Raw genomic sequence first — 21,599 nt, forward strand, 5'->3', positions numbered from 1 at the left:
GCCCAGGGATTTCAGCACAAGCAGAGGCCATCTGAAGAGGAGAGATGAGGATAATAATTTTTTTTATATACATTTTGATGGCCTTTTGTGGTTTAGAAATATTGGGGCCAGTGGTCTCTATTTTGTGGAATCTGGATGGAAGCTAATTACAACATGAATGCATTTTGTCGAATCTGGATTTTTGTAAAGTTTCATAGATTAGCTAACAAAACTTTTAAGGGTTAAGGATAGGAATGATAACAGTAGATTTCACTCCTTTGTCTGTCTATCGATCTACAGGTGCTTCTCACAAAATTAGAATATCATTAAAAAGTTAATTTATTTCAGTTCTTCATTACAAAAAGTGAAACTCATATAGAGTCATTACAGAGTGATCTATTTCAAGTGTTTATTTCTGTTAATGTTGATGATTATGGCTTGCAGCCAATGAAAACCCAAAAGTCATTATCTCATTAAATTAGAATAATTAACAAAAAACACCTGCAAAGGCTTCCTACGTATTTAAAAAGATCCCTTAGCCTGTTTCAGTAGGCTCCACAATCATAGGGAAGACTGCTGACTTGACAGATGTCCAGAAGGCAGTCATTGACATACTCCACAAGGAGGATAAACCTCAAAAGGTCATTGCTAAAGAACCTGGCTGTTCACAGAGTGCTGTATCCATGCATATTAATGGAAAGTTGAATGGAAGGAAAAAGTGTGGCAAAAAAAGGTGCACAAGTAACCGGGATTACCGCAGCCTTGAAAAGATTGTTAAGAAAAGGTCATTCAAAAATTTGGGGGAGATTCACAAGGAGTGGACTGCTGCTGGAGTCATTGCTTCAAGAGCCACCACACACATACATATCCAGGACATGGGCTTTAAGTGTCACATTCCTTGTGTCAAGCCACTCATGACCAATAGACAACGCCAGAAGCGTCTTACCTGGGCCAAGAAGGAAAAGAACTGAACTGTTGCTCAGTGGTCCAAGATGTTGTTTTCAGATGAAAGTAAATTTTGCATTTCATTTGCAAATCAAGGTCTCAGAGTCTTGAGGAAGAGTGGAGAGGCCACAATCCAAGCTGCTTGAGGTCTAGTGTGAAGTTTCCACAATCAGTGATGGTTTGAGGAGCCATGTCATCTGCTGGTGTAGGTCCACTGTGTTTTATCAAGACCAAAGTCAGTGCAGCAGTCTACCAGGAAATTTTACAACACTTCATGATTCACTCCGCTGACAAGCTTTTTGGAGATGGAAATTTCATTCTCCAGCAGGACTTGGCACCTGTCCACACTTCCAAAAGTACCAATACCTGGTTAAAAAACAACTGTATCACTGTGCTTGATTGGCCAGCAAACTCGCCTGACCTTAACCCCATAGAGAATCTATGGGGTATTGTCAAGAGGAAGATGAGAGACACCAGACCCAACAAAGCAGAGGAGCTGAAGGCTGCTATCAAAGTAACCTGGGCTTCCATAACACCTCAGCAGTGCCACAGGCTGATCGCATCCATGCCATGCCGCATTGATGCAGTAATTAATGCAAAAGGAGACCCGACTAAGTATTGAGTGCATTTACTGAACATACATTTCAGTAGGCCAACATTTCGGATTTTAAAATCATTTTTCAAGATGGTGTTATAAAGTATTCTAATTTACTGAGATAATGACTTTTGGGTTTTCATTGGCTGTAAGCCATAATCATCAACATTAACAGAAATAAACACTTGAAATAGATCACTCTGTTTTTAATGACTCTATATATTATATGAGTTTCACTTTTTGTATTGGAGAATTGAAATAAATTAACTTTTTGATGATATTCTAATTTTGTGAGAAGCACCTGTATCTATCTATCTATCTATCTATCTATCTATCTATCTATCTATCTATCTATCTATCTATCTATCTATCCATCCCCATGGGGTCCATATGATTTCATATTCATCACTTATGGAACAGAATAAACAAATGAAAAGTCTGAACACATGTGTGAATATAGCGAACACGTTGTGATATTCTATTTTAAGACACTTGTAGTTAATCATTAGTACCCAAGGAACACAGGAAGGCCTTAAGGCTCAATACAACAAATAAACATCGACTTAGATGACACATATGAAAGCACAAAATAAGGTCACCCAGGCGTCACTTGGGATTGTCTGATGAAGTTTTATTATATTGTAAATGTCTTAATATACAGTTTGTAAAACCACAAATAATGAAAAATTGTAATTTATGTTTCATATTTTAATGTTTTTATCTGAAAGAGAAGCATGATTTTATACCATCCGTAGTAATTACAAGAGATGTGAAACAGCCGTGTGGGATAGATAAGCAGAAATTCAAGATATCACTGCGCAACAAATTTCAGGGAAGTTCTTGTCCCCTGAGAAAATTTTATTGTATCTTATAGATTTTGATATGCTGAACACAAATATGTGCTCCAAAAGTCTGTATCACGTAAGGATTTTAAGAAACAACAGTTTATAGTTTACATTATGATGTCCGAGACACTACATACATGTGCATCGATGTCCGTAGCAAAATCAATTGTTCAAAAGTGTTTTGCAGACGACTTTCGTTTATAATCCTTGTCAGATCCTTCTCGAATAATATTCCAGCAATAGTCAGCCATCATTGACGAACTCCACTTTCCCTGGTACCTTTTCTCCATCAGCACAATGCCTTGGTGAAATCTTTCACAATGTTCATCGCTAACTGCACCAGGATTGGCTGGAAAAAAGTCCAAGTGAGAATATAGAAAATGCATTTTTAGTGACATATTGCATTTCATCAAATGATATGCTGTGAGCATGTTGTTCACTAGTTGTTCAGTGCCCTGCTGTTGCCAAGGAAGTTGAAGGTCACATCCTTAAAGGCTCTACATGCCACTTGTTCAGCACCTTGCAAAAGACCATCAAAGCTACTGTCATTCATTATATCTCTGATCTGTGGGCCAATAAAAATACGTTCTTTAACTTTGCATCACTTATTGGAAATTTCTGTCTCAAGTAAGAAAAGGCTTCTGATTCTTTGTTCATTGCTTTGACGATATTCTTCTTAAGCCCAAGTTTAATATGCAAAGGAGGGAGAAATATCTTTGCTGGATCAACGTGAGGATTATGTTTAACATTCTTCTGGCTAGTCCTTTCTGAAATAGTGCATTTCTCGTGCACAACTGTCCCACTCCCAAATAAAACAGCAATACTTGGTATATTCAAGCTACAGTCCAAGAAGAAGTGCAACAACTTTTAGATCACATATGTTCCAGTTCTAATTTAATTAATGTGGTTCAACAGTGGTTCAACAATAACTCCATATTCTCATATGCTTCTTTCATGTGTACGGCATGTCCAGTAGGTATAGAAAGATAGATATTTCTGTTGTGCAGTAAAACAGCCTTCAGACTTAAAACTGACAAGTCAATGAACAGTCGCCCTTCCTTCGGGTAATGTTCGAATCCAAGAGCACCAAACAACCCCAAGACGTCGTTGCAAAAGGTTAAACTGTCGACATGGTTGAAAAATTGATTAAGGTCTTCTTGACGACTGCAAAAAACAGAAACTCTTGTTCCTGGTAATAAGATATTTCCATTCTTGTAGCCTTGATCCCAATAACTCTGCATGCCTCTTTGACAATTTCAAATCTCTGACCAAGTCACTCAGATCAGCTTGACTGAACAGATGTGGATTAGATGTAGAAGGCTCAAAGTCTGGGTCTGCAGCAGTTTCATTTTCCACTGACATTGTTAGTTCATCTTTGTCGTCCTCCATTGTCCATACTTTGGGCGGCTTTGGAACACGAAGACTTTCATCGTGTGGCACTGGTCTTATGGCTAAAGGAAGATTAGGATATTCTATTGCTTTCTTGTTCTTTGCTGAATATACTGTTACATTTATAAGGCAGAAGTAGCAATCTGTTACACGATCTCTCTGCTCTCCATATCATTGAGACAGTGAACGGCATTGAAGGTCGTGATCCATTCAGCCATGCTCTAAGTATGCCAGTATTGTCTTTTGATTCCTCCCCTGCCCAGGAGATGTGGTATGCTCCATACACAGCCAAAAGATTCATTGCACCTGCGCAGAATTCGCATAATAAGTTCTTGCATATGAGAGAGGCCGTACTGGGACGCAGGCCTTAAAAGGGAGGCCAACATGACAGGGTTGAGTGGGAATATAGTGAGCTGGAGTTAGGGAAGGATGGCATTACGGGGTTAATGTATTTGAATAAGGTGGGGGCTAGTGCTGGGATGAGGGGGAGGCAAGGTCAGAGGTGGTGTACAAGTTATCATTATAAGACAGAGTCCATCTTAGTGTGGCAACCATTTTAGGTTCCCCCACATAGTGACAAGAACCTGTGGGGTCTCGTCTTTAGAACCTTAATTATGGAGGTGGAAACAATGCTTCAATGACTGAAGTATGCTGAGGAGTCGCTGGGTGCTAGCTGGATGCAAGCTGCCTTCCAAGGCTTGCTACAGGGAGCAGTGACCGGGTCACCTCAGGCACTGCAGGATGGACGTCGGCCGCAGAGACCTAATTCTCCGGCATACCTTAGTCCGCGGGGCCCCTTCTGGTTCAGCACCGCATCAGGAGCCCCTACTGGGACCCTCCGGCTCGGGGTGTGAGCTGTAAGCCGGCAGCTCACGTTACGAGATCCGGGAGTAATCCGATTAGGCGGTGGGACCTGCAACGGGGGGAGGAGTCGGCCTCCCTCTCTACATCGTCACAGAAGGCTTATGGTCTGGGTGCAGCGGATGCCCTGTCGGGTGGCAGATCCGCTCGGCGTGGTCAGGAGGATATGGTGAGAGGACGAGGGCCTGGTTCGCAGGCCCCTCAGCGAGGAAACCATCGCGTGCGGCAGTCGGCCGGCACTGCCTATTCAGCGGCAGAAGCGGCGCTTCAACAAGATCGCGGGCAGTGTCAGGCTGGCCTGGGGGCAAAGAGCAAGGGGGAGCCTGATGGAACATGCAGGCTTCAGATCGATCACCAGCAACATTTTGGGGACCAGCATGAATCGATTCAACCGGATTCAGGATTTGCGGCTGCTGGGATCACAGGCAGCCAGGTGAGACTGATCATTTTTCCTTACTCTTAACCCTTTGCTAGCCTTTTATGAGTGCATGGATTAGAAATGTTTTATTAAGGGGGCTAGCGGAGTCATGATGTTTATTTTGCATGGGCTATGGAATTTTGTCCAGTTATAGGGATCTGGGATCCATTCGGGATTTAGTCAGGTTATGAGGATCTTGGACCACCACAGGTTATGGGGATCCGGGACCCCTCAAGGCAGGGTAGCGCTAAGGATATATTTTTTTAAGGCGATATGAGTGGATGAGATACATACATCCAGTTCGGCATGAAGTGCAGCCCATTAGTGAAGGCAGGAGGGGAGGAGGAAAGAGAGGATACATTGCTATTAGATGATTATGCTAAGGGTGAGGTTTGTGTTTGAGGGGACTTTGGGGGTGCACTTGAAACATGAGGTAGGGCACACGATTTGGAAAGGACAATATGTTGAGATATTTTTCATTGCTTCAAGTGGAACATTTTAATTTAGACAAGGTGAGGTGAGGATAAAAGTAGAGTTTGTTTAATTTGCAGAATCTTCTCTAATGGGTACAGTTATCCGCTATACTAGCTATCATTATTTACGACAGGTCACTGGAGAACTGCTCGGGATTTGTGGTTACATGAAGGTGATTGGTGAGGTTATTAGGCTAAATATGTTGAGTAGTTGTGACAGTGAAAAGCCATGCAGCCGGGCAGGATAAGGGCCCCGGGTAGGCTGGGGCATAGGAAACAATCGTTTCCTGTGTTCACCGGGACTTTGTAGAGGCCAGGATACTTGGTGGCAGTGGAGAAAGGGCCGTGTTTATTATGTAAGTAGGTCATGGGGTGGTAAAGTGTTTCATGGGAAGAAAGCAAAGGGGGTAATGATGGAATTTAAAAAAAAAAAAAAGGTCGAGGTCATTGTGTCGGGAAGAGACGCTTCCTAAATAGGTGTCTTAATAAGATGGCAGCCCACGGGTAAGAGAGGATTTTAGGGACGGTTTTAAGGATTCCTCTTGTTGACGTTAAAAATTCGGTTGTCTACCGAAACTTGAAGTGGTGTTTGCTTTCTAAACAATTATATAAAGTTGTGGCTTTGGGTAAAAGGGCTGGACTGTTTAAATAGGCTCCCTTCAATAATTTGAGGGTTTCACCGATTTGTGTGGTGGTAAATGGAGGGGCCTAGTACATTCTAAGAAATTCATCACAATTCTTTTACGTAAAGGTCATCGGTAACTGACGGCATCAACCCTCAGTTGGGTTTGGTGTTGTACACTTCTTTTGTTGCTGCTATGGATTGGGTACGGTCGTGTTGAAAGGGAACTGGGCCAAAACGGATAGTATGCATTTGTTGAGTTGTTTTTGGGGAACGGGTCTCTTTGTTGATCATTGTCTACTCATGGGGTGTCCCCTTTCATGTTCATATTCTTGTGACACTTGGTTTGTTTTTGGAATGGTCGCTTACAGAGATGTTCGCTTTCAATTCCTGTATTCATTAATTGGATGAATTTTTGGTCACTGGTTTGGCGCAGGATCCTGATTGTTCATTCTATTACGGACAATGGAGAGCATGGCCAGGAAGTTTCGGCCCCTTTAGCGGCCCAAAATACGGTGGGTCCTGTGACAGTATTGAGTTTTCTTGGGTATCAAATTGATACAATTTGCGTTGGATGGCAGGTCACCGGTTAAAATGATGGTTGACATGAAGTCTGAAGCGAGTCGGGTTAGTGATTTGTAGATGGTGACGTTGCGTGAGGTTCAATCTCTACTGGACAAGCTAATTTTGCCTGTAAGTTTATGCCGTTGGGCGAAGCGTTCTGCCGTCCGCTATCTATGGTGACGGTGTCTAGGCATTTGTTTGCCTTAAAAGAGAGTTGGATTGCACCGGTGGATTTAGGTCCTTTTGTTGGCTTGATGAGTCAGCAAGGTTACGGTTTGGACATTTCAGTTTGTGTGTTTGGTAGAGTCAGGGCAAAAGGTTTGGTTTAGTAATGGTGGTTGGTAGAGTCAGGGCCAAAATATTGGGAGTAATAATGGTCTGGCGTATAATCGGGTTTAGTGTCAGGTATTCCCAATCATTGTAGAATTATCATTGTAGGTTAATGGAGTTCTTTTCAGGGTGGAAGATTTGGTTTTGTTTCAATTTCAAAGGTTTGGGAGGATAGGCCCCTAAAATTTCTTATCTCCTCCCGAGCGGCCGTTGGCCAGGGTGTTAAAGCATTTGGTTTTGCTGGGCCTAATTTGACTTGTGGTTATCAGCTGAGGTTGGGCGTGTTGTGAGTTACCTTATTCTGAAGCTTTTTCTGGTCCACAGTGGGAGCGAGTTTAATAAGGTGGATGTGTCCGGTGGAGTTCTGGAACTTTCCATCGGGCAGTAATGGCAGTAAGGGATTTATTGTCTAGGTCTTTAATGTATGTGGACATAATATGTTTAGGCATGTGGTAATTGGGAGGATTGGACAAAGGGCTGTAGGAGGAGAGCAATTCGGTGTTATTGGTTGGGTATAGTCGGGAGAAGAGTTGGTCTGTTCCTAAATTGAATAAATTAATGTCGGATATAGCTTTTGAATTTTAAGTACAGGGGTATTTAGGATTTAGAAAAAATCCTTCTGGTCTGAGGGTATGGGACGGGAGTTGACCAGTGTCTTATCATGTATTTGATGATTTTGGCAATCAGCTAGTGGATGTCTGTTCCTCTTCACAGGAGTTACCTCCTTTTCAGGGCACTTTCCCGACAACCTTATTTTGTTTTTTTTCTTTTCAATTGAAGGAGTTAGTCAGTCCTTCTAGATTTCGGGAAAGAGGGCTGCGGAAATGGGATGCGAACAGGTTTAAGAACAGGGGGACGACATTTATCCGTACCTCCAAAACGGATTTCGAAGGCAAAGGTTGCAAAATAATGTTGTTTAAAGTGGTTGGTTCTCCTTATATGTCCAGTGGATTTATAGGAATAATTCTTTCTGTGTATAATTGGCACGTTGAGTGCCCTGTTATTGGTACGTAAAAAACGGTTTGTTTCTGTCACATTTTCAAAACAGCTGATGTCATAGGCAAAGGTTGCAAGGTAAGGTTATTTGATTTGGTTAGTTCTCCTTATATGTTAAGTGTATTTATATGAAGAGTTCTTTCTGTGGATAATGGGCGCGTTGGGTGCCCTGTTATTGATACATAAGGACGGTTATTTTGTGTCACAGTTTCAATTTGAGGCAATAAAAAGAGGTGTTTGGACTAGGAAGTTATCCTTTCTGAGGATTACAATGGGCATTAACTTCGGATGGGAGCAGCCATAGAGACAGGAGAGGCTTAGGCTAGGAAGTGACTAAGAGGATCGCTCCTTGGGAGTCTGTGAGGTTCCAATAGTGTGTTGGTCCAGCGCTGATTTTGTTTAAGTATGGATAAATGCGCTGGTGGATTATGGGACATTCATTTGTCTTCTGGGCAGCATTAAGGGCAGCGGTCTGCCTAGATAGGTGGCAGCTGGGGTGCCAAGGAATCTGGCGGTCTCACAGTGGATCAGAAGGCGGGGGGGATGGTTTGGAAACAGTTACGCTCCGAATTTCAAAGATTAGTTTGCTTGGGCCCAAGCTTCAGATGTACTGGCAATACATCTGGGAAAGATTGTTTTTTGGAAAAGGCCCTACAGGGACGTGATTAAGAATATGAAGTTTGATATGTTGCAGCTATGGCTATGTCTCCTAGGTTTTGGTGGTAGGGTATGATATCGTTTTCGGAAAGGTGTGGCATGGAGCGAGGTCTGTTCAGTGAGTGAACAAAGCTGGGATCAAGGTGAATAAAGCAGTGTCCCGTCTTTCATGACAAGGAATGGGGAGGTTGTGGTGCGCCACACGGATTTGGAATTTGGTAAACAGGGAATTATGGAAGAAGAACGAGATCCGCCTAAACAGGGTCAGTTTGAATACGTGGCATTTGATGGCACCAGAGGGCATTAAAAGAGGATCGGAAGTGTGGAGGGACATAAATGTTTGAAGGATCAGAACATTTATGTTGGTGGCGTGGTGGGGAGGTCCTCGAAGTTGGTGGTGCTGGTAAATAGCGCCTCAGGGGGGGGGATCTCCAGAGGTCCTGGACTCCACCCTGGGTGGATTCAAGTGGACGGGGGTAATTGAATTATCCCGCGGAAGGGATTAAAGTGGACCCGTGCTTAATGGTAATGGAAACTGGCCAGATGGGTTGATATGTGTCTCTGAGCTGGTGCTTAGCGGCTAGAGGCAAGACTCGATCTGGGGACCAAGTTGGGTATATCAAATCTGAGTTTTATGGTTTGGGGCTTCGAGGACCACCCCTTCTGGGACGTTGTGATTAAAATGTTATGTTATATGTTTAATAAAAGGCTGCTGTGGCAAATTTATCTAAATACCTCTGGAGTGTTTATTTTGTTAGTATATGAATCAATGGGGTTGCGTAGCCAATAAGAGTTTTAAATAACTAGGTACGGAAGCTCACATGAATCACGAATACCATTTGTCATGATGATCAGCGATTTATGTTATTTCAGTGGAAAATTCAGAATATACTGTTTCAGAAAAAGTTCATATATGAGATTTTAGAATTATAACAGAATATTATAATGTTTTGTATCATTTTGCAAAAATCTGGTAAGAAAGTGATAAGAAAAATCTGAAGTCATTTCTGAAATCAGCATGAAAAAAGCTATCAGGAACACTCAAATTGTCCGGGGGCCAAAACCTTGGTAACACAGTGTATTAGATAGAATTTCGATAAAAGGATATAAAATACAGCGATTAGATACAGATATGAGATGACAGAGATAGATATGGTAGATGTAGATATGAGCATGAAATACACAGATATAAAATTAGTAGCTGCAGATATGAGATAGATACAGAGATTAGATAGGTAGATAAATGAGATAAGTATATACATATGACATAGAAATATGAAGGAGATACAGATGTGAAATAAATAGATGACTAATGTCATAGTAACATCACAAAAACTGACAATATACCAGAGTCTACAGAGGGACCGGAAACTGACCACAAAATCTGGGAAAATTGTCAGATCCTGGACACTGCCAGATACTGCGCTGGTTCAGACTAAGTACCCACAGTCTTGCCATCGAATCTGGCCAGCAGAGATAGACATACAAGCCCAGGAAGAATAAACTGGATCAACATTGTGAAATGAGGGTCTTGAAGAATGAGACTTCCTTCTGTAATGCACCTAATACTATGCAGTCAAGGACACTCACTTCAAGAAACTCCATGATCGCTTCCTTCACATGAGCTTCCTTGAGGAGAAAGAAAAACTATACATTCTGCAAGGTGGAAACACTGTTCATATAGCCGCACAATATGGGAGCGCATGCATTAAATGGAACCTGTCACCAACTTTTTGCTACCTCATTTGAGAGGAACACAGACTGTGATTCCAGTGATTTTGACTTACTGGGCTGCTTGCTGCCGTTTTGATTAAATCACTTTTTTTATCTACTGGAGATCTGTCATTAGTTAGCAAAAATATGAGTGTGAGTATAGCCTGGGAAAAAACAGAGTACTCAAAAAGAACCAAAATAATTTAAAAATTTAATTTTTATTGATGCTATGAACAATTTAATAAATTCCAAGAAAAATGCAAGAATAGAAGAAAGAGGGATATGGGACTCAAAAATGAATGGCTGCTATATAGTAAAGGTAAAACTGTGTCCACATTTGTGATGTACGCAAACAACTAGATTCATATAAGGATCATTACTGTAAAATAAAATTAATAACCAAAACATATATCCAATACTGATCAAATTATAAGGGGGTGTGTCCACCTTCAGGAATTGCTACCCTTTGGATGCAGCAGATACCCGCTCCACCCAAAGCGCTGCCCCCTGTTGTACGCGCTGTGATTCCGCATGTGTTCATTGAACATTTGCGGTATCACTGCATCCTATTCATAGAGCAGTGCTATTTATTTTGCGGAGACAGTGTGTCTCCGCAAGATAAAAAGACATGCTGCGGTCTAGAAAGATGCGCCGTATGTGTGTATACGCAGGGATGCCGGAGGCGTCCTAACACGCATAGTGGAAATGGGATTTCATATAATCCCCTCCACTATGCTGTAACACAGGGATCCCCAACCCGTAGCTCGTGAGCTACATGTGGCTCGCCTGCTCCTGACGTGGCTCGCCAACAGTCACAGGAAAGAAATCCCCAGGGAGCCGCCCCACCGTCTGTAATACCCACCCTGCCGTCTGTAATACCCGCCCCACCGCCTGTAATTTCCTCCCTGCCACCTGCTCCTGATATGTGGCTCGCCGACGGTCACAGGAAAGAAATCTCCAGGGAGCCGCCCCACTGCCTGTAATATGCCGCCCCTCCTGTGTATGTATGTCAATCAACGACTGCATTCACGCCTGCGCAGTGGCGCGGGTCACTGTGCTCTATTGAAGTCGCACAAAGTCTCGTGAGACTTCACAAATCTCAAGACTTTGGTTACTGAGGCTTCTATAGAGCACAGTGACCCACGCCACTGCGCAGGCATGAATGCAGTAACTGATTGCTGTCACTGATACTGGTGAAGGACAGAGAAAGTGGTGGACCAGGATCATTGAAGTAAATTACTTATCATAGGTTTATTTAAGTGTCCACACAAGCGTTTTAAAGGGAACCTGTCACCCCCTCAGGGTCTATTAAGGTAAAAGCCACCTTCTGCAGCACTAAGGCTGCATTCTGTGAAGGTGGCTCTTATGTTTTTTTATCCCTAGTAACGCAGAAATGTTGACTTTTATAAATTGCGCACCATACCTGTATTGAGTCAGGGATGTATGTTTTCGCCCCCTGACTAAAGCGCCTCGCAGCCATCCATCATCCCCCTCAGTCCACCTGGCGCCGCCTCCTCTGTGTCTCCTCATATCACCGGTGCCTGCGCTGTGCAATCATTTTTCGGGCATGCGCCGTGCACACTGTCCTGGAACTTACATCCACTGATGTACGGAGTTCGCGCCTGCATGTTGCGGAGGCCCCAGATCCCGCCCCGCAGTGTGTTATGAATTATTCACACTGCGGGGCTGGGAATCTGTCCTGTTATGAATGGGTCACCGAGGAGGATAGCAGGCCCAGGCTAAGGCACAGAAAACCAGAGAGGTTGGTAACTAAGCAGTAGCCGTGGAGCGTACCTACGATGATCCTAGACACCTCGGCACAGCCGGAGAGCTAACTAAGCCTAAAGCAAGAAAGGGGAAATCTAAACTGCCCCGGAGCAGACCCCAAAGGAATAGATAGCCCCCAAACATATATTGTCGGTGAGACACGATGAAAACACAAACGCAGGCAGAAAAATAGACTGAGCAAGTGATGGGGCCCACATTGATTAGACAGGACAGGAAAGGAAAGACACTGTCTGCAATCACGCAAAAAACCCTGCAAAAAGTCCAACACGTCTGATGCACAAAAACACTGAAGGTCGCACGACTTCGCCCCTACTATATCAGCACTCTGGTATATTCTGAAAGCAAAGCAAAAAGAAACCAATATAAAAGGGGACAAAACAAACTGGCACATGCAGTAACATATGGGCGGTGATTCAGCACAGCCCCAGCTGGATCTAGCTGACCCGCACAAAGCAGAGATAAACAAAACCAGGTCAAATGCAAACAGAATAGCAAATGAACCACTTAGCTGAACATGCAGGGAAAGAGCAGGAGACATCAGACCTCAGGAGGCACAGGAAGAAAATCACCAGCAGGGATAGAGGGAGTCAGCTGTCTTAAATCCCAATCAGAAACCCCAGATCTCCAATCATCCTTATTATCAGGTGGCAAGCCTCTGTTAATCAGATCAGCTCCACTACCTCCAGTAACCACCAGAGGGAGCCCAGAAAGAGAACTCTCACTCTGACCAGCTCCACTATCTTCAGTAATCACCAGAGGGAAGCCAGAGAGAGAATTCACAACACTGTCCCCATCTCCGTCCTGCGGGGATGAATCTGTTGCCTGTCTAGTGCGGATCTCTGCGCCTGTAATATGTCCGAGGGAGATGGGGACAGGCGCAGAGATCCTCACTGCGCAGGTGCCAGATTCCCAGCCCCGCAGTGTGAATACATCATAACGGGATCTGGGTCCTCCACTCCACGCAGGCGCGATCTCCGTACATCAGTGGATGTAAGTTCCATGGGGAGGGCGCACGGCGCATGCCCGAAAAATGATTTACAGCGCAGGCGCCGTTGACGCGGGGAGACAGAGGAGGCAGCGCCCGGTGGCCAGAGGGGCATGATGGATGCGAGGCGCTTGAGTCGGGGAGAAGACATACCTCCCTGACTCAATACAGGCATGGCGAGCAATTTCTAAAAGTCATTTTTTCTGCTGTAATAGGGGTAAAAAAACATAACAGCTACCTTCACAGAATGCAGCCTTAGTGCTGCTGAATGTGGCTCTTTTACCTTAATAGTCCCTGGGGGGGTGACAGGTTCTTTTTAAATGAGTGACTAAGTATCCTGGATTTTGTCCTACAATTATATATATTAATCTGCTTAGCTTATTTTCTGCTCAGTTTATTTTCCACACAGATCATCAGTCTGAGGTAAATCATCCACGTGCTTGTCAAAAACAACTGACACTATGCTGTGATGTTGAATTTGCATGGTGCAGTCTTTGGTTATTTGACAAGTACTGCTTTTATAAGCTCTTTAAATATCAAATCACCCCCCTTTTCCCCATTTAATGTGTGGAGAAACAGGGTCAGTGGGTGCTCTTGTCCGCTGGCCTGGCTGCCTTTAGAAAGACTGCATGGACCAGGGCTCATACCACTGAATGCCCGCTCTATCTCCCCGTGGGCAACATACTACACAGACAACACAGGGTTGGAGTAAAATAGTGTGGCAATACTTTATTGAACCACAACACCCAATAGCAAACAGAACAAGCCCAGCAATTACCCCCAACATGGTGCACATTACAGGGCCTAACCCTTCCACTGACTCACCTGGATAACGGTAGATGTTACGTCAGAGCTCCCAGGGTCGCTATTCCACCTGTGATATACACACAGAGAAGAGATAACAACAAGCGTAGGGAGGTGACAGTCCATACTGTCCATACAAGGTCCAAAGCCAGTTGACACTAGAGTCACCACCTGGCTTATTCGACCATCTCCATGGAACCATGCGACCAGCGGGTCCCAAAACCTGGCTTTCTCCAACCATATCCATGGTTCAGAGATGGTCACTGGATCAGTTCTGTGTCCTTCCAACCGAAGCCGATCACTCCTAGGTTGTTTCCCTTAGAATCATAGATCCATGTCCCTCGTGATGGTGCCATGACGAATTGGCTGCGGTATTCTCTCTCGTCCATTGAGTGTTGTGCAGACTGGTAGCTCTCTGTGTGATGAGATGAGACCCCGTCTCTCTGTCTCAGGGTCTTTTTATACCTGAGGCAGGTAAGCTATTTTAGAATTACCCAGTGTCCTTCAGTACACCCTCACAGCCTTTCCCTATCTACAGTCAACAAACTGGTTATAGAATACAATACACAATTAGCATATCAGCTCACAATAAACACACTATGTACAAGTCACTATTACAGACTTGCATAGTATGTTAAATGATATGCAAGTCTGTCTTATTGACCCACCTGAATCCACACTTAAATCCCCAAGTCAAATATACAGACAAAAAGTCAATTCCTCCAGGCCTGCAAAAACATAGCCGTCTGGGCAATTAAGATATACTCTGGTTTCTTCATAATGTATAATAAAAATAAAATCTACAGCCCATTCTTAGCTAAGCCTTTTCTACTATCAAAATGTTGCACCCATCCTATATATGGCCGATTTGACTCCTTCTTAATCCATCCATACCTTCATTTGAAAAGCACAATTATCCTGCTAGCTTCCTGCATGTCTAGTAAATTTACATGCGATGAAAGGGTTTCACAAATCTTCCATCAGTGCCTTTGCAGTTGCTAGATGTACAGTAAGCTAGCGTGGTAACTGTACATTTCAAATGAAGGTATGGGTAGATGGATGGAACATGTCAAGGGCTATATGTAAGAATGGAGCAACATTACGTCTGTACAAAATATTTAGCTATGGTCAGACTACTAGCGTATGACGTGTGATGCAAGAGCATTGGATGTGAAACTATTAAGTTGGACATTCTAAAGTTTCATTGCACTGTTGAAGTTCTACTACATGCTAGTTTCCAGTTGTTTCTTGTTTTCTACTAGTAAATTGGCTTTGACTATGTCTTTATCTGCAATGTGGCTCTCGTCCAACTTTCATAGCGGAATGTGGCTCTCAAGGTAAGAAAGGTTGGGGACCCCTGCTGTAACATCTGGACGTTATGGATTGGACACTGTGGCTGTACGCAGCTTCCAATCCGCAGCAAATCCTGACCGTGGAAACATACCCTTAAAGTGCTGAAGTGCTCAATGAAAAGTACATCTAAAGTGCATCTATTCAGGAATCATAAAGTAAGTTAAGAACGGATATCATCAGAATAAATTAATTAATAGATATATATGTATAATAACTTAATACTGAACCATCTGATCTATAAATGCCAATTAATGCCGTCCTTTTAGAGATTCTTTAAATGAGTTTGCAATGGCTGAAAACCATCATGACATTGTGTATTGTCACTTGCCAAAACAGCATAGTTTATCAGGCACTTGTGTGTGTCAGCCATTTGCAAACAATCATTACAAGGGTAAGGTATGCCTCATAATAAATTAAGGTAACAGGGGCAATTGTGCTGATATTCCTACTAGTATGTGATTCAAACCGCTTGTAAAACAAAGTTAAATCAGATCATCAATAGGGGACACAATGGTCCTTTACCTGGATCCTTGGTAGTGTGCAGATGGTCTTGTCTGAGTTCCGTCCCTCTGCTCCAACGCTCACATTTCGCCCTGCTTCTTTGGCCCCCCATGCCCCCTGAAGAATCAGGGTGAAATGTGCACGTGGGTGAGCACGCTAAGATCTCATCTCCTGAGATCTTAGTGCCGAGATCTCCATCTGCGCATGCGCCGCCCCGACGGCCATTTTCCTGACGTCCACCACATAGGAAACAATGGAACTGCGGGGGCTCTGGCCTTTCACAAAATGTCGCCAGAGCCCCTGCGGCACCGCCGGGCACCTGCAGCTCTGCCGGACACCCCCTCATCCCAGCCTACGGCCTACAGCAACGGTACTGGTAAAGTATATCCGCATTATAAGACGCACCTCTATTTTCCCCCCATATTTGGGGGATAAAAAGTGCATCTTATAATCAGAAAAATACTGTATATATTTTGCTTAGCGGCATTAGATCAATGTATGATTTTTGGAAGTGCTGTCCATGCTCTTTTTTCAGCACAATGGTGCCATTCAAAATTACAAGTTGTCCCACAAAAAACAAACCGTCATATGGCCATATTGACGGAAATATAAAAAAGTTATGGCTTTTGGCGAAGGGGAGGAAAAAGCGAAAACGAAAAAAAAAACAGAAAATGGCCATGGCATGAAGGGGTCAAAATCATTTATATAATGCCTTTAAAGGGTCAGCAGTTTGGGCCGCAATAAGAGACGCCCACTGCCTTTCAGGTCTTATCTTCAGCATTCTATAATGCTGTAGATAAGATCCCGGTCCGACCTGAAAGATAAGAAAATTAAGTTTTATTATACTCGACCGGGGGGGTGACGCTGTGGTCCGGTCCGATAGGTGTCGCAGGTCCGGGTCTGGCACCTCCCATCTTCTTGCGATGCCGCCCTCTTGCTTCTTCATCGCTTCCTGGCATTGTGCTCCTGCGCTGGCGTATTTTTCTGCCCTGTTGAGCCTCTGCTAGGCGTCTCTTACCTTTTCCGACTGTGCACTGCAGTACTTTGGTCTACCCTCAACAGGGCAGATAAGTGCGCCTGTGCAGAAGCGCGATACCGGGGAGTGATGAAGCAACAGGAGGGCGGCATTGCAAGAAGATGGGAGGCGCCAGACCTGCGACACCCATTGGAATGGACCGCAGCGGACTGCCCACCCCGGGTGAGTATAATAAAACCTATTATTCTTATCTTTCAGGTCGGATCAGGGGCTTATCTACAGCATTATAGAATTCTGCAGATAAGCCCTGAACGGCCGCATCTTATATCAGCCAAAACTGCTGACAGGTTCCCTTTAAATAGTTAGAAGAGATTAGAAAAATATCCCTGCTTTCTTCCAGAAATCGCATCACTTTTTTCAAGTAAATAGAGCTGAGTTGTAAAACTCCACACAGTCCATGGCCGTGTGGTGCTTGGTTGTTTATTATTTTTTTATCTCACGTGAGCCCTTTAAAATCATATTGGTCAAAGGGACTGTCGAAGATATTTATAGCATAACTGCAAAGCAATAAAGTCACAAAATACCTGTTGCTACTCCAGCACTAGCTGAGAAATGGTGCAGGTACAGGAGGAGACCGCGAAGGTCGGTGGTCATTTTCAAATATACGACACACACGGCTTTACTGCAGGACAAGTCAACAAACAGCAGTTAAAGGGCAGGCAAAACTTGTAATATTATTTTTGTTAAGATTCCTTACTTGTCACAACCCTTCTAATAATGTGTTTTTAGCGGTAATTGTAATTCATGAAAAATGATCTTATTGATGTGTTTTCTATGAGATACATATATTTGAACTTTTTTTAATTGGGGACCAAACACTTGCCGTCTGTTTCTATATGATCTTAGAAAGCTACAGGGGCCTGTACATGTGGACAACATACTGGTGGGAGTCCAGGTCCAAATTTTGCATTGGGGCCCAAAAGACTCCAGTTACACCTGTGTGTACTGTACCATTTATCTGGTATTATCTAGCAGCAGTGCAACTTTTTTCAGCTTTTTAACTGTCCTTTTACTCCTGCGCTCTGTACAATTGCTGGGGTGGGTTTCTGTATGATGTACATAATTTATACATGGGTAAGCAGTCATTATTTACAGGAAATTCACCCACGAAGGTCACACTGTAAAAGCTGTTCCTTTCTGAAAATTGACTGTTCCCAGAGAAAATAAAAAAAAGATTTATTTATATAAAAAAGAAAAAAACGATTCACATTTTCTTATATTTATACTTAGACAGACGTATTGTTCATGTTTCTTTTTTACCCTAATTACCGTAACTGATCAATTTAAAGAGGATTTTGCTATTAAAGTGTTAGGACTCATTAGCTAACAATAGGAGACAACTGATAAGATCAAAAAGAGAAAGATTACAATTTGTACACAGATAAGATTACCTAAAACATAAGCTTTAATAAATAGCTAGTAATCTCACAGGTTAATTAAGCAGCCAGTCCTCTACGGATCAGGAAATGACAGCGTATCCTATTAATATGTCACCACTTTTTATGGAGAAAATGGATTTTAACACTAATCTGGCTATATAATAAAAAATATCCCACTCCAAGAGCATGGACAGAGAATGAGTTACTGATTCCTGACATTATGCACTTGAACAGGAATTATCCCTTTTTCCTCTATCCTCAATATTATCTGAAACTCTTAACATTAGTTGTTATTTAGGTCTGATCCCAGCTGTACATGTCTTGTGTGTATATGGACGTAAACTGTGCCACCAGTACTGTCCACCCACACGTGTTCCCGGGCCTTTGTTTGTAAGGGATTTACATGACTGTATAATATATTATGATCGATAGGAAATGCTGCAATATTTTGAGCAGGAGAAGGTGCCTATCCCTCTCGTGGATTTTATGAACTGGCAGTTAGTCATTTGTGAACTACATGTGATTGCTCTTAGATCTGTGGTGACAGAATACATTCATCTCTAAACTAAAGAAATATTGATTTCGGAAAGTATTCATATTTTCTGCCACTTCATACATGGGTTGTAGACCACAGACGTAATTAAATGTTTTCTGCCTTTTAAAAGCTACAGACGAGGAATCAGTTTTAGAGTGACCCGTTTCTGATAAGCAAAGTTTTTAAAATGGACATTTCTCAGTACAGATTTTCATGTAAGGTTGGAATCTGTCTTGCATCTTAATACCCGACACTGCCGCCAGCACTCGGGAGTGGAGAGTCCGGCTGCATGTATTTCTAGTGCCAGGTATTAAGATGCGAGACTCGTCCGAGTTTCTCGCATGTGTGATCCTGGCCTAATCGTCTGACCCTTCACAGCGACTGTATTCAGCTTCACTAAAGTTGGGTTTACTCGCTGATTTCTGACCAAGCAAACTAATCTGACAGATTATAAAATTGGCCTCAGTTGGCGAATTTATACGGACAGATACTCTCATCTTCCTCATCTGTTGTGTTTGTCATAAAATAAAACCTCTCTTCTTCCTATAATGAAGTTGTCAAAGATATTTCCCAGATGCTGTTGACATGAATCAACCACTGTCATTGAAAACAGAATTTTAAGCACATTAGATGAATTTTCTGGTAAATGAGACAGATTTACAGATTTTAATCAGATTTTCAAATTGCACAATTGGAAAGAAATGATGAGTTAGCTGAATGTGTAAAGGCACCTTGTATAAGCAGTCCTAGGGGATGGTCCCCGAGCTTCAGGCAGTAGTACGATTTATATGCAGAGCTTGGTCTAGGGGCTCAAACAGACGAGCGTATAAATCGGACAGCACACTGACCCATGGTGTTCAATAGGGCTGTTCAGATGAGCGATATATTTCTCAGTCAGACTGTGAGAAAACATGGTAGCATGCACTACTTTCATCCAAGTCTCAGATGAAATCTACCCATTCAAATCTATGGGTGTGTGTGAAAAATTGGATACCTCATGGACCATCAAAGTGGCATCCAATTTTTACGGATTGATGTATTTTATAAACCTTGGAAAGCAGAATTAAATATAAATTATGCTCCCCTCTATGCCATGAGTCCACACACAGCCCCCTATATGCCAGGAGTCTACCCACAGCCCCCCTATATGCCAGGAGTCTACACACAGCCCCCTATATGCTATGAGTACACACACAGACCCTCTATAAGCCCTATGAACCTCCACACAGCCCCCTATATACAGTAAGCCCACATACATGCAGTTGGAGACCCCACATAGCCCCTATATACAGTATGAACCTCCACACAGCCCCATATACCATAAGAGACTACACCCAGATCCCTACATGCAGTATGAGACCCCACATAAGGTGACAACTAAATTTAATGTTATTTCTAAAACCACTGATGAGAGGCTGACTTGCTGACATGAAACCTAGCTCTCCATGATTAGTATTGTATCCCACAGTCTTAGGTGACCGTACATCATCTAAAGGTGGTTTTGAGAAATGTCAAGGATAAGAAGGATTAGAAATATTAGGTTTTAAAATGCCAATTTCTCTGTTCCCAGGGGTGATAAGTTGAAGCCAGAAGAGACAGTCAGCAGCTTCTCCTCTTCTCTCCATTGAGACCACTGATCTGACCATACAGATGTATGGGTAGAGGGAGGGGGAATCAAGATGACTAGCTGTTGGCCAACCCACCATGCGGCTGACAGCTAAGGTGTATGGCCAGGTTCACACTACCATCATTTCATCATAACACAAGTGTGAGAGTTTGTTTTTTGCTCAGCAGATATATTAGAGATATTGAAGTTTTGTGGTTGTTCTGCATTGGAATTTCACTGACTAGTGTATCTGCTGGAGAGTAAATAATGGAAGCTGCCGAGGATTGAATGTACAGCCCAGCCTTCTGTTCCGGCTTTGTCTTCAGTAGTGTTTGCTCAGAGTACAGGCAGCGTCACTAGCTGTGAGTCATTGTGACTCCATACCAGTTTATCACGTCTCACATGTAATTGTATTTTGTTTTACAGTTACTGGAGCTGTGCAGGTTGGTGAAAGACGATGCCCTGAAGGTTGTTTCCGCTTTTAACATACCACGTGACACAATCCAAGCCCCTATCGCTGGCATTCCCAACCCAAAGGCACAGTGGGCTTATTACCCCCAGCCAAAAGAAGATGACCAAAATGTGCCAAGGAAAATCGGTGCCAAGCTATAATCTGATCCTGCCGGATGTTGACACAGAGCAGCCAAGTGAAGTAGAAACAAATGAAGTGACCTGACTTACAGAAAATGTGATGCTTTCTTGTTCTCCAACACAGGAAATGATTAAATTGCCTTTATAATAAAGACACAATCCTCTTTAAATTGTTAATAATGAGGTAAAAGCACTTAAAAGCTGGACCACTATAATTGCTGGACTTTTGTAATTTAAAAGTAGATACCTTTAATTATAAACTATTAATAATGAAAAATCATTGGTGTGAAAAATCATTGGTGTGTGTCTCATTTATCGAAAATTTCACTTAAAAAAATGCATAAATTGTCCAAACACATAAAATCATGGACATATAATGGACGTATATTTCCTGTGATTCTGCGCATTGCTGTCATATAATAAGAGTGATCACCAGAGACTTGGCACTGTAATGGCACAGAACATTGTGCAATCGGCCTGAATTTAGCTCTTAGCATTATAAACATGCATTCTATGTCTCCAAAGTTTAGACAACCATGGTGTCACGAAGTGACTGGCCCTGTGTGACACGACCCAGCAATCGGGTCGGTCACCAAACAGCAAACAAACAAGGGAACACTGGGGACACAATTAC

The 21,599-nt window shown here is 42.9% G+C and overlaps 1 protein-coding gene across 1 annotated transcript in view; it reads left to right on the forward strand.

The window, feature by feature from the left end:
• Positions 1-21,258, forward strand: part of ACOXL (acyl-CoA oxidase like) — a 756,489-nt gene extending 735,231 nt beyond the window's left edge. The window contains exon 19 of the mRNA XM_073557721.1: positions 20,801-21,258. Within this exon, the coding sequence (XP_073413822.1) occupies positions 20,801-20,986 (186 nt within the window). The 3' untranslated portion in view covers positions 20,987-21,258. The remainder of the gene's footprint in view (positions 1-20,800) is intronic.
• The last annotated feature ends 341 nt before the right edge of the window (positions 21,259-21,599 follow it).

Source organism: Dendrobates tinctorius, unplaced genomic scaffold (assembly GCF_039654945.1).
Source record: "Dendrobates tinctorius isolate UK_male_01 unplaced genomic scaffold, ASM3965494v1 ptg000250l, whole genome shotgun sequence".
In the NCBI taxonomy this organism is placed as follows: Eukaryota; Metazoa; Chordata; class Amphibia; order Anura; family Dendrobatidae; genus Dendrobates; species Dendrobates tinctorius.